Source organism: Notolepis coatsorum (assembly GCF_963971535.1).
Source record: "Notolepis coatsorum genome assembly, chromosome: 9".
In the NCBI taxonomy this organism is placed as follows: domain Eukaryota; kingdom Metazoa; phylum Chordata; class Actinopteri; order Aulopiformes; family Paralepididae; genus Notolepis; species Notolepis coatsorum.
The window spans coordinates 945264-962045 of NC_140173.1; the positions used below are offsets into that span (position 1 = coordinate 945264).

General features: G+C 45.1%; 1 protein-coding gene across 1 annotated transcript in view; it reads right to left on the bottom strand.

Annotated features, from left to right (window-relative positions):
* wdr27 (WD repeat domain 27) overlaps window positions 1–16782 on the bottom strand; it is a gene marked incomplete at both ends in the record, with an annotated part of 316569 nt that overhangs the window by 277232 nt on the left and 22555 nt on the right. Inside the window, 4 exons of the mRNA XM_084321236.1 lie at window positions 8629–8702; window positions 11469–11590; window positions 12940–13004; window positions 14347–14438. Coding sequence (XP_084177362.1) covers window positions 8629–8702; window positions 11469–11590; window positions 12940–13004; window positions 14347–14438 — 353 coding nt within the window. The remainder of the gene's footprint in view (window positions 1–8628; window positions 8703–11468; window positions 11591–12939; window positions 13005–14346; window positions 14439–16782) is intronic.

The window sequence follows — 16782 nt, forward strand, 5'->3', positions numbered from 1 at the left end:
TGGTCGTGCGTCAAGCTCACCCGTGAATTGAGTCGGGGGTCTGTAGCGCAGAGCCGCGGGGGTAAAGTCTGGGCTGTACTGGACCTCCTGGTCCTGTGGAGTACGGTGATGCTGTTGGGCTTGACTCTCCTCCTCTCCCTCTTCTTCTTCCTCTGGCAGGTCATCTAGGTCCTGTAGTCTTCTATTTAGCCTCTCCGCGGTATAGGCCGGTTCTTCCCTGTTGCTGGGTCTCGCTTGGACCGGTCGGGGAAGGGGTTCGGAGAGGGGTATAGGCTCTCTCTGTTGGTCGGGCTCAGGGTCGCTTGATCGGGTAGGGGAGGGTGCCCTTGACCCTTGTCTTGACGAGGCCCTGGAGCCCCGTGCGGAGGGAGAGGGGGTTACCCTGGCAATCAGCTGCTCCATTATCTGCGCTTGTAATCGGTCGCGCTCGGCTTCGCGCTTGGTGAGAGCGAGGTCGCGCTCTGCTTCGCGTTGGGCACCGGCGGCGGCGCGCTGGGCTTCGGCGCGGTCTCTTTCCATATTCTCTTCCGTCTGGAGGCGTCTAGTCTCTAGGCGTATGCGGTCTTCGTCACTCCATTGCTGCGCCTGAAAGCGCTCTCGCTCTGTCGCGGAATGTTCGCGTTCACTAAGGGCTTGCGCTTGGAGTTTCGCGTGGAAGCGTTCTTGTTCCATGGAAGAATATTCGCGCTCTCTAAGCGTCTGTGCTTGGAGTCGATCACGCTCGGTTGAGGCTGCCAGGCTGGCGACGAAGGCCTGCGCCAGCATCTTGTCCGCCTCGCTGGGGGAAGACGCTGGTTGAGGTGATCGGCTCCTGGTAGTACTCGTTGGAGATCCGTTCTCCTGTCGCGTACCGAGGAGATCCATCTCCTGGGTGCGCGTTTCTTCTTGTGGTGGGTCGGGTTCCATCCCTGGAGGGCTTTCTTTATCCTGGAGCTCTCCGGGGACTACCTCTTCGACGTTGGCGGGGGGTAAAGTCATGTCAGGTCCCTCCTGGTCCCCACCGTGAGCTTGGTCAGTTACGTTAGAACCCACTAGGGTCTCTACTGGCGGGGTAGCCTGGTCGGTAGGGTTGGACATAATTTTACTATCTACTTTTTCCGCGTTTAACGTCTGTAGAAAGCTAGGTAGTATACTGGCAACGTAATCCTCTAAGTACTGAGGTGTCTGCCGTCTACGCTGCGGGCGATCTATTTTAGGAGAACCGTTTTGTGGAGTGTTCATCATTGGCCATGTCAATATTAATACTACTATATTAATATTACGCTAGTTACCCTCCGGCTCGAAGGACCAATTGTAACTGAGGGGTACAATTCCCTGACTGTATTATATAAGTATGGTATCATTAAACCACTACTGTCTTATGTACATTACTACTGGCCATACAGTACACAGGTATATTAGATGAACACTTCCCACAATGACACGGTTCCACACAAAACTGGGTTTAAGAATATTTATTAGCAGCAATGATAGTAATACTTTACGTAGGGTTGCGCTTATAAGGCAAAAGAATGTGCGTGAGCAAATCAATAACGTAAGTCCATTCTCATATTACGCAGGAGATAATGAATACAACCTGAATCTTAGGAATTATATCTATGGTACACTAGTAAGGCAGCGGGAGATACTGGTAGGGTCCCTCCGGTTGTAAGCCAGCAAGGGGAGAGGATTTGTCGGTAGTATAGTCTGGGTCAACGATGAATAGAGAGACTCCAAGTACAGGAGACGGTGCAATAATCTCTTGATCCGCAGACGAATAACAGCTGTTCTCCGTGGCATGCAGCTCCGCATGGAAGAAAGCTAGCCAGCCTCAGGCTTCTGAGAGGCGGGCTCGACGTTGCTCCTCACAGGGTAAATCCCACACAATTGTGGGTGTAGACGATTCTCCGCTCCATCAATTACAGGACCAAAGCAAATATAATCCAGCCGAAAAGGGCTATGTAGTCGTCGGGTAGGTTATCCAGTGTACATGTCCACACGGTCCTCGTCTAGGGCTCCTCGGGTGAAGGCGCCAGGGTAAGCTGCCCAGCCTGGATAAGCACACTAGCTGGTACGAGGAAACGTTGGTGATGCTGGTCACTGTAGAACGGTAGCCGGTACGATACACTATACATAAATAGACTATTACTGAATTAATAGAATAGGTCGAACTCGACGGTACAGCGTTAAACTCTGATACTCTAGTTATTAATTCGCACGCGGTCTCAATGCTCTATTTGGGGCCAAACAGGCCATACTTCACCGCACGTTGTATCGTGGGTGAGGCTTCAACTTATTGGGTAACTTAACTTCTGTATTCACCTGCGCCGTATTTATACGTTAGGTGAACAAACTAGTACCAGCCCTATTCCTGTCTCGTATCCTTGCGCAGAGCCGTTCATGTCCAGGCAAGTCTTTGGCGGTGACTTTGAACCAGACCTTGGGGGTATGGCAGTGGCGCCTAAGGGACCGCTGTCCAATAAGAGAACGAAATATTATGGTCTGTACTAGGTTAAAGGGATATTCCGTGTATATGTACAAGGAATACACAAGGGATATCAAACGATATACAAATACTATGCAATATATATCAATCAATAAATATATATATTCGGTTTAATCTGATCCTTCGTAACAGTACCTACTGTACCTGGCGCTGGCTAACTGGCTATCGTTATGTGAGCTAACGTTGGTACCTACTGTACCTGGCGCTGGCTAACTGGCTATCGTTATGTGAGCTAACGTTGGTACCTACTGTACCTGGCGCTGGCTAGCTGGCTATCGTTATGTGAGCTAACATTGGTACCTACCTGGCGCTGGCTAACTGGCTATCGTTATGTGAGCTAACATTGGTACCTACCTGGCGCTGGCTAACTGGCTATCATTATGTGAGCTAACGTTGGTACCTACTGTACCTGGCGCTGGCTAACTGGCTATCGTTATGTGAGCTAACGTTGGTACCTACTGTACCTGGCGCTGGCTAACTGGCTATCGTTATGTGAGCTAACGTTGGTACCTACCTGGCGCTGGCTAACTGGCTATCGTTATGTGGGCTAACGTTGGTACCTACCTGGCGCTGGCTAACTGGCTATCGTTATGTGAGCTAACGTTGGTACCTACCTGGCATCACCTCCCGCTCCCTCCATAAACTGCAGATGGTCCAAAACTCAGCCGCCCGCCTGTCTCCCCTACTCACTCCCGTATTTGTTATCCGTTACTCATGGTCTTATGTTTCCTGTATATTCTTATTGTCCTCCGTTTCCCTGTGGTTCTGTTTCTTTGTTTTTCTTTGTTTCTTTTTTTGCCTATTGTTAGCGACTTTGGGTCTTTGAAAAGCGCTATACAAAATAAATGAATTATTATTATTATTATTATTATATTGGAGGAACGGTGTAAGAATGTTTGATTGTTTGATCAAAAGTGTTACAGTGGCTTGACTGTAAATTTTTAAATGAAGAGGTTTAATTTTTCCTTCACCAGGAACTTGTGGTACAAAGGTTTTAGTTCATTGCTAGCATTCCTGAAACTAATGGGATATACAGTACTAGCTGCATGTTAGCTTATACCTGCAATACCTGTTGGTTTTAATGAGGAATACAGCACTGTCTCAAACCTACATGAGGTTTTTAATTCTGATTCAGACCTTCTAGCAATGCTAGAATTATAAACCTCATTATAATAATAATAATAATAATAATAATAATAATAATAATAATAATAATAATAATAATAATAATAGCTTCATTTTATATAGCGCCTTTCAAAAGACCAAAGGTCGCTTTACATAGGGGGAAAATAACAAAAGTAACAAACATAGTGGACAGACACAACATAAAAAGTGAGAAATTAGGGGTTAAAGGCCAAGTTGAAGAGGTGGGTTTTGAGCAGTTTTTTTAATGAGTCCAGAGTTGGGGCATTGCGGAGGTCAGCGGGGAGGGAGTTCCAGAGGGTGGGAGCTGCCACACTGAAAGCTCTGTCCCCGAAGGTCCGCAGTCTGGTTCGGGGGATGGAGAGCTGACCAGTGTCAGTGGATCGCAGGGACCGTGACTGAGTGTAGGGGTGGAGGTGGTCAGTGAGGTACTGAGGTGCCAGAGCGTGGAGGGATTTGTAGGTGTAAGAGCTCACACAAACATTTTATGGCCACACAAAATCAGAGCCCCATTTGTCGTCTATGGAGCAGCACCCCAGTGTTGAACAGACTGAACTGTCCCGGGGCACAGGACAAACTTACGGGAATTCTTAAAATGGCTGACGTTCCCCTTTAAAATGTCATCGAGGGGTTGATGGAGACCATAGAAGTGGCGCCGTTTTAAACCCCCGAAAAATAAGATGAATGCCAGCTGAGAAATAGCAACCAGAGAGACAAAATGGAATACCCTTTGAGCTGATGTACCGTGCTCCGCTCTGTGGTTTCCATCAGTCAATCGCTCAAGGCACAATGTAGCAACCAGACAGAACAGTGGAACACACTGCCCTTTCTCATATAGCACAACAACACCGCTCATTCATACTCCCCTGTCTCCCTCAGCGGAAAGTCTGAATAATTTTCCCTGTGTGCTTATCTTCCTGTGCCCAAATCTGGCAATGGAACCCTGAGGTATAAGCTGACACTGATGCTTGACGATGATGATGTTGTACGGCTGATGATATTAACCCGACATCTGAGATGTGCAGCTGTATTTTCACAAGCAGAGCCTCTCTCGATCGCGTTCAAGAGATTGGACTTATCACCTGAGGTTGGATGGTGAGATTGAGCGCTAGGTTGAATTAAACGTGGTTTGACTTTGTCCACAGTTAGAGCGATGTCAGACAGAAGTCATTAAGACTAAGGTTGGGTGTAACGTTAAAAAAAGAAGATGGTGGTGTGTGTAGGGTGGTGGTAGTGGTGGTGGTAGTCTGAACCTAACCAGACTATTTAGAGCACACTCCTACACAGAGTTGGATGACGTTTCACTGTCAAACGTCTCTGCCCAAAGAGGACTAACTGCTACGTATACTCATATAATATTATACTGTTCCCTTATCATATTGACTAAATAATCTTCTATTAATTCTTCCCCCTATACTTTTGAGTTTACTTTACAAATTCTAAATGAAAATGAGATGAAAGGTTTAATCGTTCGTGTGCCCAAATCTGTAGCGCAACGACCAGGACCGTGGGACAAAAGGCAAAAAAAATTAAGAACTTTGCACTCAAAGTGGACTTTCAGCGGCATTCCGCTTTACCTATTAGAGGATCAAGAGAAGAGGGCGGGGTTTGAGACAGGTCCCTTGTAAATGTAGCGGGAATATGGATGCAATTGCAGGCTGAGAGAACAATTGATGCAGAGTGATTGGTCGAAGGCTTTCAATTTACCTTGAATCTACTGACAGTGTGGCAAGGATAGTCGTTTTAATACTCAAGTCCTTTCCCTCAAAACGCACCATCTCTTTGTAACACAAACTCCTCCATAATATTGTTGATGGACAGACTGATGGAAAGACTGAGTTATACCAGCTGCTTGGTCGCAGCTAAAAAAAACAACAACACAATAAATCAGGGAGCCAGGGCTCCAGTATGACATCTCAGTGGTGAGGCATCGTTCAAAGTGATGGCAGTCTTTACACCTCAGTGGTGAGGCATCGGTCAACGTGATGGCAGTCTTTACACCTCAGCAGTGAGGCATCGTTCAAAGTGATGGCAGTCTTTACACCTCAGCAGTGAGGCATCGGTCAAAGTGATGGTAGCCTATCATCACCCTTTACACCTCAGCGGTGAAGCATCGCTCAAAGTGATGGTAGCCTATCATCACCCTTTACACCTCAGCGGTGAAGCATCGCTCAAAGTGATGGTAGCCTATCATCACCCTTTACACCTCAGCGGTGAAGCATCGCTCAAAGTGATGGTAGCCTATCATCACCCATTCCAAAAGCCCAACAGCCTTGGGACTTGAGAACACATTGTCTCAGTATAACTCAAACCTTCACCCACAGCTCTTCTCATCTCAAACCTGTCACATCAAATAGCAGCTGTCATGCTTAATTTGGATTCCAGTTGTGCAAACCACAAAGATCCCAGGAGCGGTAATAGAAGTAGGCTACCCATACTTAAGTAAAAAGTAGGAATACTAGTAATAGTACCGGTAGTAATAATAATAGTAGTCCTCCATTAAAAAGTCTACTTAAGTGAAAGTATTTGATATTGAATGTGCATTATATTGGGCGGCTGGGTGGTGCAGCGGACATTGCGCTCGTCACCAACGCAAGAGACACCGGGTTCGACTCCGGCTGTCGGCGTTGCCTCCGGCTTGGGCCAGCCGTCATACTAACTCAATTAGCAGAGTTAGGGGGTGGAAGTCGATGGGTGGTAATCTGGACGTTGTGGACAGCGACTCCTACAGGTCGGTTGGGGACGCCTGCACAGCAGAGACAGGAAATGGCGGGGGTAGTGTGAGCATCCCACACGTTACACCTCGCCAATGAGAGTCCGCGCTGGCAGGTGAAAAGATGTGACAGGCTGCCTCCTCGTGTACCGGAGGGGACACGTGATGCAAGGCTTCTATCCTCCCTACAACCGGCCAGTGGGGGGCATATGCGAGCAACGTTCAAGACAGGGGAGGGAAGAATTGGCACAATGGAATTGGGATGGGAGAAAAATAGAAAAAGAGGAGAAAAAAGTGGATAAAAAAAATTGCATTATATGGGTTGTTTGTGTGTTCCAGTGCTCGGGAGTGTTCCATCCTCGAACCATTACCTCTAAAGGTTATGTTACAGACAGTGGTATGTGGTCCAGTTATGATACAGCTCTGATTCCGTCCTCTTGAAGTTAGTAGACATCAAATTTGAAAGTACATAATCTTCATACATTCCTATCATGTTTTCTATGCAAACTCAGTCTTCTTACATAACTAGTAACTGATGGGTTCAGATGAATGTAGTGGAGTAAAAGTGCAAAGTTTCCCTCAAATTTAAATACTCAAGTAAAGTACAAAGTCCTTGAGTGCAAATACATTGCAAGTTACTTTCCACCACTGCCTAGGAGACCTTACTGTATGACACACTCACAGTGAAATAAAACTCCTTTTCCTGGAGTCCTTCTAATGTGACCGTTTGCTTTCTTTAGATACCATGAGAATACAAGCATGTTGGTCGGGGTTGTTTGTGGCTTTGAGTGACGTTGCAGTCAGTCACGCAGCAGCCTCCCCCGGAGCTCCTCCACATACAGTAGTCAGTCACGCAGCAGCCTCCCCCGGAGCTCCTCCACATACAGTAGTCTGGCACAAGCAGCTCCCTTCACTCCAGCTGTAGGGAGTCCTGCTCTTTTTAATGCCGGGTTCCTCGGCACTAAACCGCCGGTAATAGCAACGTGTAAACCACAGTACAGCTATTGTCTCCGGTAGAATCATCCGGCGCTGTGGCAATGCTAACGGCAACAAGAGGTGGCGTCACTTTACCTAAGGATTCCCTAGTAGTAATAATAATAATAATAATAATAATAATAATAATAATAATAATAATAATAATAATAATAATAATAATAATAATAATAATAATAATCTTTATTTGCATAGCACCTTTCATACAGAAATTGCATTAAAGTGCTTCACAACAGAAAAAAGAAAGGCATAAAATGAGCACATAAAGTGCAGACATATAAAATCACAGTTTTTCACATTAGGATCTAACATCCCAACAGGCCACCTTGTTTATGGTTTGATTCAGTTTTAAAAATAGACAATAATAAAAAGAGTAAGATAAGTGTGTAATTACACATATAATGCAGTTAGGTCACTAACAATGGTAACGTCTGAACTCCCCACCGCAGTCAGGACAGCTGAAGTTTTCCGCCATTGACTAAAAACACACCTCTTCAAACAATATTTGAAATAATATCTTTATACTATTATGTACCCTACTACAATGCTACTATTTTTATACTACTACCTATCTTACTAATATGTCTATACTACTATGCACTCAGAGTGTAACACTCAAGCTCGATACTACGTGACGAACGATACCACTGACCCTTAGCTGCCAGAGATGTACCCCTCCTGGTGACTTGTTGTTCACAATATGTAAGTCGCTTTGGATAAAAGCGTCAGCTAAATGACTTAATTGTAAATTGTAAGGATTCCCTAGTGTATAATTACACATATAATGCAGTTGTGCCACTAACAATGGTAACGTCTGAAGGAATAGCAGAGTCATAAGCTGTTTTTGTGTTGTGTTCTTAGTTTAACCTCCATCCCAGGCCTACGGAGAGTGGCGGATGGAAACAGAAGGGAGTCGGTCTGCACTGTTTGACTGCCACATCAACATCCCCCACAATGGCAAAGGAAAGAATCCGCTCCATCCTCTATATTTACAGATAATGATGAGGTTCTCTGTGACTCTAATGATAGCCATATAAGTCCTCCGGAAAACCCACAAGAGTTTACATTTTTTTTAATTATATATATATAAATAAAATAATACAATTTAAGAGAAGTGACTTGTAGCCAAATAAAGCAGTCAACATGCTCCAATCATAAAGTAGACTGTAAAACTGTCAAACTTAAAAAAAGAAAAGAACAAAAAAAAATACTCATCATACAGCAGCGCTTCACTGTCTATCATGTATTTACGTGGTGAGTGATTAGTGGGACTGACCCACACACTGATACCGACCTTTCTTTTTAGGAGGGTTAGGCTCCTTCCTCTTCAACTCGGCATTCAAAGGAGATCCCGGGACCGGAGCGATTCTGAAAATAACAGGAGATGAGGCAGAAGAGTTGAAAATGTTACTGGAAACCAATGGGCTCAGCATTTTCCATAGTTATGGATTATTAGTCCACTCTTATGCTCAACACTACGATATTGTTGACTCGTGAAAAAACCCAGGTGGCATGACAATTTATAATAAGTTCATGTGGAAATGTCAGAGCAGGGGGGGGGGGGGGGGGGGGTTACAGGCAAAGGGCCAGCGGTAATGTAGGCTACAGCAACATGCCCCTCCTCATGCTGGATGCCAGCGGTAATGTAGGCTACAGCAACATGCCCCTCCTCATGCTGCCAGTCAGGTGCCCGGCTTGCCTGCGTGAGATGGAGGAAAGTGCCCTCATTGTGCCGTTGTTGCAAGTTTTAACAAGTTAGACATCCTCAATTAAATTAAAACTAATGGTCCTATTGTTCCTGGATTGCACTGGCTTACAAAAGCAGAAATGTGCATGCCAGCGGCTGCTGAGCGATGAAATTGGCACATTTTAATACCGCCGTGGGACTCGAGGCGAGGCACATGTAAATGAGGTAAAGCGGAATCCCGCTGAATTTCCACTTCCTAAAGTTCTTTATCCCCCCCCCCCCCCCCCCCCCCCCCGATTTTCTCCCCAATTTAGTCATTATGAGCTATTCCCCACGCGTGTCACGGTCCCTGGTCGTTGCGCTACCCTACTGTCGGGTCTGGGGAGGGTGTAGACGACCACATGCTGCCCTACTGTCGAGTCTGGAGAGGGTGTAGACGACCACATGCTGCCCTACTGTCGGGTCTGGAGAGGGTGTAGACGACCACATGCTGCCCTACTGTCGGGTCTGGAGAGGGTGTAGACGACCACATGCTGCCCTACTGTCGGTCTGGAGAGGGTGTAGACGACCACATGCTGCCCTACTGTCGGGTCTGGAGAGGGTGTAGACGACCACATGCTGCCCTACTGTCGGGTCTGGAGAGGGTGTAGACGACCACATGCTGCCCTACTGTCGGGTCTGGGGAGGGTGTAGACGACCACATGCTGCCCTACTGAAGAGTGTAGCCTGCCTTCTAGGATGTGATGTCACAGAGAGGATGTTCGGAATGAAAAGGAAAAAGGATGGAAATGTAATGTTAAAGGAACACGCAAACATTATGGGGAATGCACTTACCGTCTTTTCCGGAGTCAAGACAAGAAGATAGATACCAGTTTCCCATCTGTGCTTTGAGTAGCAAGCTAGCCTAGCTTAGCACAAATGAATGGAAGCGGATACAGACCAGCTAGTCTAGCTGTTGGCCAAAAATATTTCTCCCAGAGTTTTAAGCAAGGCTAGTGGTCCGTATCAGCTTCCATTCATTTGTAAACGTTTATTTGGATGCAGAAATTCAGGAGTTGCGTATAAGTCTCCCATTCATTGTCAATGAGCATCTCTGTACATCGCTGGGTAACAAGTTGTATATCAACCTGGTTCTCTGGCTTCTGGCATTGACAAAGTATTTCATGTTTACAAATACTGTCTTAACTCATTCCCTGCCAACGACGATTATACTCGTTATTGGCCGCCAATCGTTGAACGTTATTTGATCGTTATTTCTTTTATTCGATATTTCTATTCATTACAGGCCCACTGACTCTGGGTTAACATTGGGAATCGCATTGAGAATGCCTAGGTGCAATACCGGCCGCACACACTAGACGGCGGTATTGAGCACCCTTTCTACCCTTGTATCTTTCTCTGTGGGACGGCCCCAGGTCTCCGGTTTCTCTTTTCCTTGTCAGCCGAGTGGAGTGGTTCTCCCGGTTACATTGAAGCCCGTCAAATATGCCCGATCCATATGTTATGGTGGATTATGCCGTCGAGCAAATGGACATTGGCTATACCAGATGGCGTTCAAACAATTGGAATATTCTTTTTGGATTACTCCCGGCCACAGGTAAGGGCGATTTGACGTCAATTTTAGCTTGATCCTGCAATGCTTTCCTACCGATCGGGCTGATAACCGGTTTTAGTGTTCAATGCGAATGCCGTTACTGACAATCAAATAATCAGAAACGACCCCCCCCCCCCCCTTTCAGGCATTCATGATGGAACATAATACCTATATTGTAGATTTGATTCCGGAACAATAGCGGGTTCAGGCAATAAACGGCAACGTCTACAATGGAATCGACGTATACTGCCATAACTAAGCATTTCATGAATTACCCTAGACCGCTCTAAAACCATACTTATATTCACCACGGTATAACACGGGAACGTATGGATGGAAAAACGATCTATTTTTTGCATCTTGACCAGAAGAAACTCAATGTCAAATGACTATAGTATTGTATCCATGGCTATAATATAGAATATAGATTTAGCTCTACAAACAAGGTGATTAATCTCATCGTTTACAGCGTGGCAGTAGTTACCACAGGATAAGGCTAATAGCTGGCAGCCAATGAGTTAATAAGAGTAACATGTCGATGTTGTCAGATGACATTTCTGTAACCCCAAGGAGTCCAACTTTTTAGGATTGGATGATTTCCCCATTGCAGACCTGACCATGCCTTTCTTTATATATATATATATATATATATATATATATATATATATATATATATATATATATATATATAGCATCATAGCATTTTATATCATAGGTTTTGAATGGGTTTCATGGTCCTTAGGTCACAATACTTACTCTGGAAATAGAATGACCATGTAAAATGTAAAAAAATTATGATTTGCATCCAGTGGCAGTGATGTGTGAAACCCTACCCTGTTAATCCAGGGTTTACCTTGGGATCACAGAGAGGTCTTGGCCTCCTCCGGTCCAGGCCTCCCCCATGAGGTCCACTGGCACCCGCGCCTCCAACAGGACCACACACGGAGCAAACAGAGCACTCACGAGAAACACCATCTGTGAGACAGAGGCATTCGAGAGAGAATATGGAATCACAACAAACAACCAGAAATGAAAGAAATAAAGAATATATATATATATATATCTTTTTGTTTGCTATTTGATTATTTATTTTTTGTTCCACTAACTACTAACCTTCGTACTGTCTTTTACTAGCATGCACTTTGTTACTAAGTAATCTACCTTGCCTCTATTATGCTAATATGTCTCTACTACTATGCACTCAAGACTGTAGCACCCAAGTTCAATGCTGTTTGGTGAACAATGTTACTTAAGCTGCCAGAGTTGAGCCCTTCCTGCTGACTTGTTGTACAGAACTTGTAAGTGACTTTGGATAAAAGCGTTCAGCTAAATGACTAACATGTAAATGTCTAAACAATGAGACAATATTAAAGGGAGGAAATGAACAGCACGAGTTGGAGATCTCAGGGCAAAGCGGAGACAAGGGCAAGGCAGGGGGGCGAGGCGGGGGCAGCGATGCTTTCACTTTGCACTGTGACACATAATTGCCTCTCAGCTGGACCAGAAAAACTGGACTTTCCTTCAGGGGAACGCGAAACCGCAGTCAAACCTTGTAAAACGCTTTTATACCTCACATAATCCTGGTTTTGTGAAACCATAAACTGCTAATTGCAGCGTTATAAAAATACTGAAGGTTCAGTGAGTGTGGACCCAGAGACGTTAGACATCGGTATAGGAGACAAAAGCAAAACATTTATTAAATCTGCATACATTCTGTTATTTAAAAGAGGGTACAATTTCAGTCGTAAAATGTTGTTGTGTTTGAAATTTGCCAACTTCCAATACAATGCGAAAAGAAAATGGCGAAAAAGTGCGTGTGCACGTGTGTGTGCGTGTGTGTGTGTGTGTGTGTGAAGGGTGTCGGGGGGGGGGGGGACTGTACATTGGAGGGGGTTGGGTTTGGACATTTACAGAGGCCAGTTTCGAATTTCAGTATCCCGTAGGTGCTCTTTGAGAGTAGTTTTGAAGATGGGTAGTGATTCACATTCCTTTACAGCTGTGGGTAGGGCGTTCCACATTGATGTGGCATAATTGCAAAACGTGTTTAGTCTCTTGTTTGAGCCGAATCTGGGTTTAACATGATTTGTGGAGCTCCCTCTGGTGTTGTGGTCGTGGTATTCACTGACCTTTGGGAATGTGTATTGTTGTCTACCAAACTACTACGGTTAAGAAGCTGGGAAAAATAAGCATCTCATGTTTTTCTGAACGTATGTACATTTAAAAAAAGCTGTGACAATAAGTGTTCCTTTAAGACAAGTATCTCATCACAGCTTGCAAGGCCAATCACAAAGGCTGTTAATGAAGGTCAAATGGGAGTTACTCACGTTGTCTTCCAGCCCTGGGGAGACACACCACGACGCGGCCAGTCTGATGCTCAGGTTGGGGTAATCTGAAACACGTATGGCAACGCAAATGTGCCCTGGATTACATCCCATTTCAACTTGGTTTCTACACACCAGATGGTTCACCATATAGTAGAATCACATTTCATACACTCACCATTTACAATCCATACTGACTAAAAGTCCACTAAAGGTCTTTGTCGACTAATTTACCTATCTTAAACCTGCCCCCCTTTTCTTGATCCTCCAATCACGACTTCCGTCCCAGGGAGCAGGAGCTTTTTATATCTAGTGCTAACTAGAGATGTGCTCATCGTTTTTCAGGAAATACCTCTCGACTAGGGATGCTCGATATTGGCTTTTTTACCGATACCGATATACCGATATTGTCCAACTCTTAATTTCCGATACCGATATATGCAGGGTCCCCCCCCCCGCCAATATCGGACGATAATATCGGTAGGCAGATAATATCTGACATCCCTACTCTCAAACAATTCATCGACTAAGAAAATGATAACAAAAACATATGTCTTGAAAGAGGAGGTTTGTCTTGAAGGTATGTTTGGGTCAGCTATCGAGGCCAAAGCAGGCTGGACCCCTGCTACACAAGATTGATTGAGCCACAATGCTTAAACACTCGACCTACTGAGAGTTGGCTGTGCTCAGAGAGGGTGCACTAAAACACTTCATGACAAATCAAATGATACATCTGAACAGGCATGCGTTGCTCATGGGATGGGGTTGCACGCCGTGCAACCAGTCTGTGAGCAGAAGCACGCGCACGCACATGCACACAGGAATGCGCTGCACTCGACTGATGCCCCAACTCGCTAAGTACTACTTTGCATAACAATACGGCCGGTCGTCAGGTGTGTTCAAATACGTTCTCATATACATTCACACAAAACTTGTGAATGAAATGTGTTACATTCCATTTGTAGAGGCAATTAGGCACTGTCTTTATAGTCTGTGTATGTGAGGGAACATTTATGGGAGTGCGGGTGCACGTGGCGTCATTCAAACATAGTGCAACCAGTCGTCCCATGAGCAATGCATGCCTGCATCTGAAGCTGAAGAAAAGTGTACTCATTCCATGTCTTACCACAGGAGACAGAAGAGCCTGCTGCCACTACTCTGAACATCAAAGCCAAGAGGATTAGGGGGGGGGGAAGGAGAGGAGCAGTAAATCCCCCTGCTTCCTGAAACGGGGGTTGGGGGGCATTGAGCTGATAGGCACCAGCAGAATACTATTTTTGTAAGGAGAAACTGTAGAAACACAGTAGGAAGGCAGAGAGGTAGACAGAGTTGGGGATAGACAGTCGGGGGAGGCAGTGGGGGAATAGGTAGGGGGCTTAACCCCTACATTGTTGCTGAGCACATGTGTACCTTTAAAATATAGCACCGTTCGGAGTTCGGAGCTAGCCAGGTCAACCCGGTACAGGCCATCGGAGCTTCCCAGCCATAAACAGATGCTGTCCCTGCAGGGATCCAGACACAGACACAGACACAGACACACACACACACACACACACACACACACACACACACACACACACAGAGAGAACCATATGGAGAAACTGTGATGTGTGGTTTACTTTTGAAAAGGGGACTTTGTTTCAAAGGCAGAAGACAATGTAACCACATCCTAAAGGAAAACACACAGGTGGTGGTATGGTAAGACATGCACGCTATGGGACTGAGGGGGGGGGGGGGGGGGGGTGATCCAAGCCTGAGAGGAGAGGAGAGGAGAGGAGAGGAGAGGAGAGGAGAGGAGAGGAGAGGAGAGGAGAGGAGAGGAGAGGAGAGGAGAGGAGAGGAGAAAGGAGGAGAGGAGGCTCACAAAAACACTAAAAGCAGTAACATGTGAACCCTGCCCCGGCTGAACCCTCCCCAGCTGGGCTCTCCTGCTATCATGTTACTCCTAAACTAGATTCATGGTAACAATACATTATTAATGCACATACTGTATGTGGATTTTTAGATGATAAATCTCTTTTCAGATAAATCTCTGCTAGGTTGTATGCCGCTAATTGTTATTGTTTATTTGCACACTGGATAGAACTTTGAGTACTGCCTTTACTTTTATATTGTTATTTTAATATCAGGGAGTGCCGTCATACAGTAATTCGGTTGTGTTGTTTTATAATGACAATAAAAGCATCTCATCTTATCTTATAAGTGACTGTGAAACCTCTCCCGGCTGAACCCTCCACAGCACAGCTCTCCTGCTATCATGTTACTCCTAAACTAGATTCCTGGTAACAATACATTACTGATGCACTGGATTTTTAGATGATACATCTTTTTTCAGATAAATCTCTAGAAAACAATAACTTCTGATGCTGATAGCAGGGTTTATATATTGCAGAGATGCAGTCAGTGGTTTGTGGCAGTGACAAACTCATAGGCTGTCATAGATGGTCTACAGAACCATCAGGCCTGCGTATCCGGGTGCTTTTGGCTCCACCCACGGTCACGTCTGCTTTTGGTGGGAAACAGACGCCATTCCTATACAGGGTTCCCACTCTTTTGGGAAATCCTTTTTCCAGGAGTTTTTCTTGACAAAAAATGCTCTGAGTTTCGTAAAAGTCAGTCAAAGCTTACCATAAGCACGAGCAGTGAACTCCAAGCCCACGTGACTGAACTCAAACTGGAAAGAAACAGACTAAGAAATGACATAAACTCCATGATCAAAACAGCAAAAAAAAAATTCATCAATGACAAAACCGAGGAAAACAAAACAAACCATGTGAACTTTGGAAATTACTCAATAACCAACTAGGCTGCAGTAAAAAACTTAAAACCAGATTCTCAAACATAAACATAAAGACGGACAACACGCTCATCACAGACAAGCTGGATGTAGCCAATTATTTAAATAGTTTCTTCACAAACATAGCCACAACACTGGTAAACAAACTGCCTTCTCTATTTAAACGACCACATCAAACAAGAGGTGGATGCGGGCAAATACTGCGGCATGGTCATGCTGGACCTACAAAAGGCCTTCGACACTGTCAATCACACCATTCTGATTGACAAGCTAAAAGCAATTGGTTTTGATAGTCTATCAGTGAGCTGGATGTAATCCTACCTGGAGGGGAGAGAGCAGATGGTGGAGGTAAACGGTACCCTATCCCCCCCCCTCACAGTAAGCTGTGGTGTTCCACAAGGAAGCATACTAGATTGATTGATTGATTGATTGAAAAGTTTATTAACAGATTGCAGAATGGGTACAGTACAGTACAGCTCAATACATACAATTGTTAAGAGGATGCAGACCTGAGAAAGACTTTCGTCTTGTTTCCATCAGGGTCCCCCATTTTCAATTCATCATATGACACACATGACATACAGATAGACAGTACTGCTACATCTATACATTTATGACATACCAGATTTTCAAATACAGTACTGTTTGTGATACTAAAAAAATCCAGAAGAAGAGTATATACATTTGACATAGAAACTGTGCATTGGGGGAGGTTGGGTAGGTGGGGTGGGGCTGTACATTGGAGGTGGGGGGGGGGGGGGGGTTGGGTAGGGGGGGGACACACTGTACATTGGAATACTGACATACATTTGACATGGAAACTGTACATTGGAGGAGGTTGGGTAGGTGTTGGGTTGGGTGGGGCTGTACATTGGAATACTGACAAAGCCATGCTTGGTCTTTATTGTACAACTGGGTTAGGACATTTGTAGGGGCCAGTTTTGAATTGCAGTCTCCCGTAGGTGTTCTTTGAGAGTGTTTTTGAAGGTGGGTAGTGATTTACATTCCTTTACAGCTTTGGGTAGGGCGTTCCACATTGTTGTGGCATA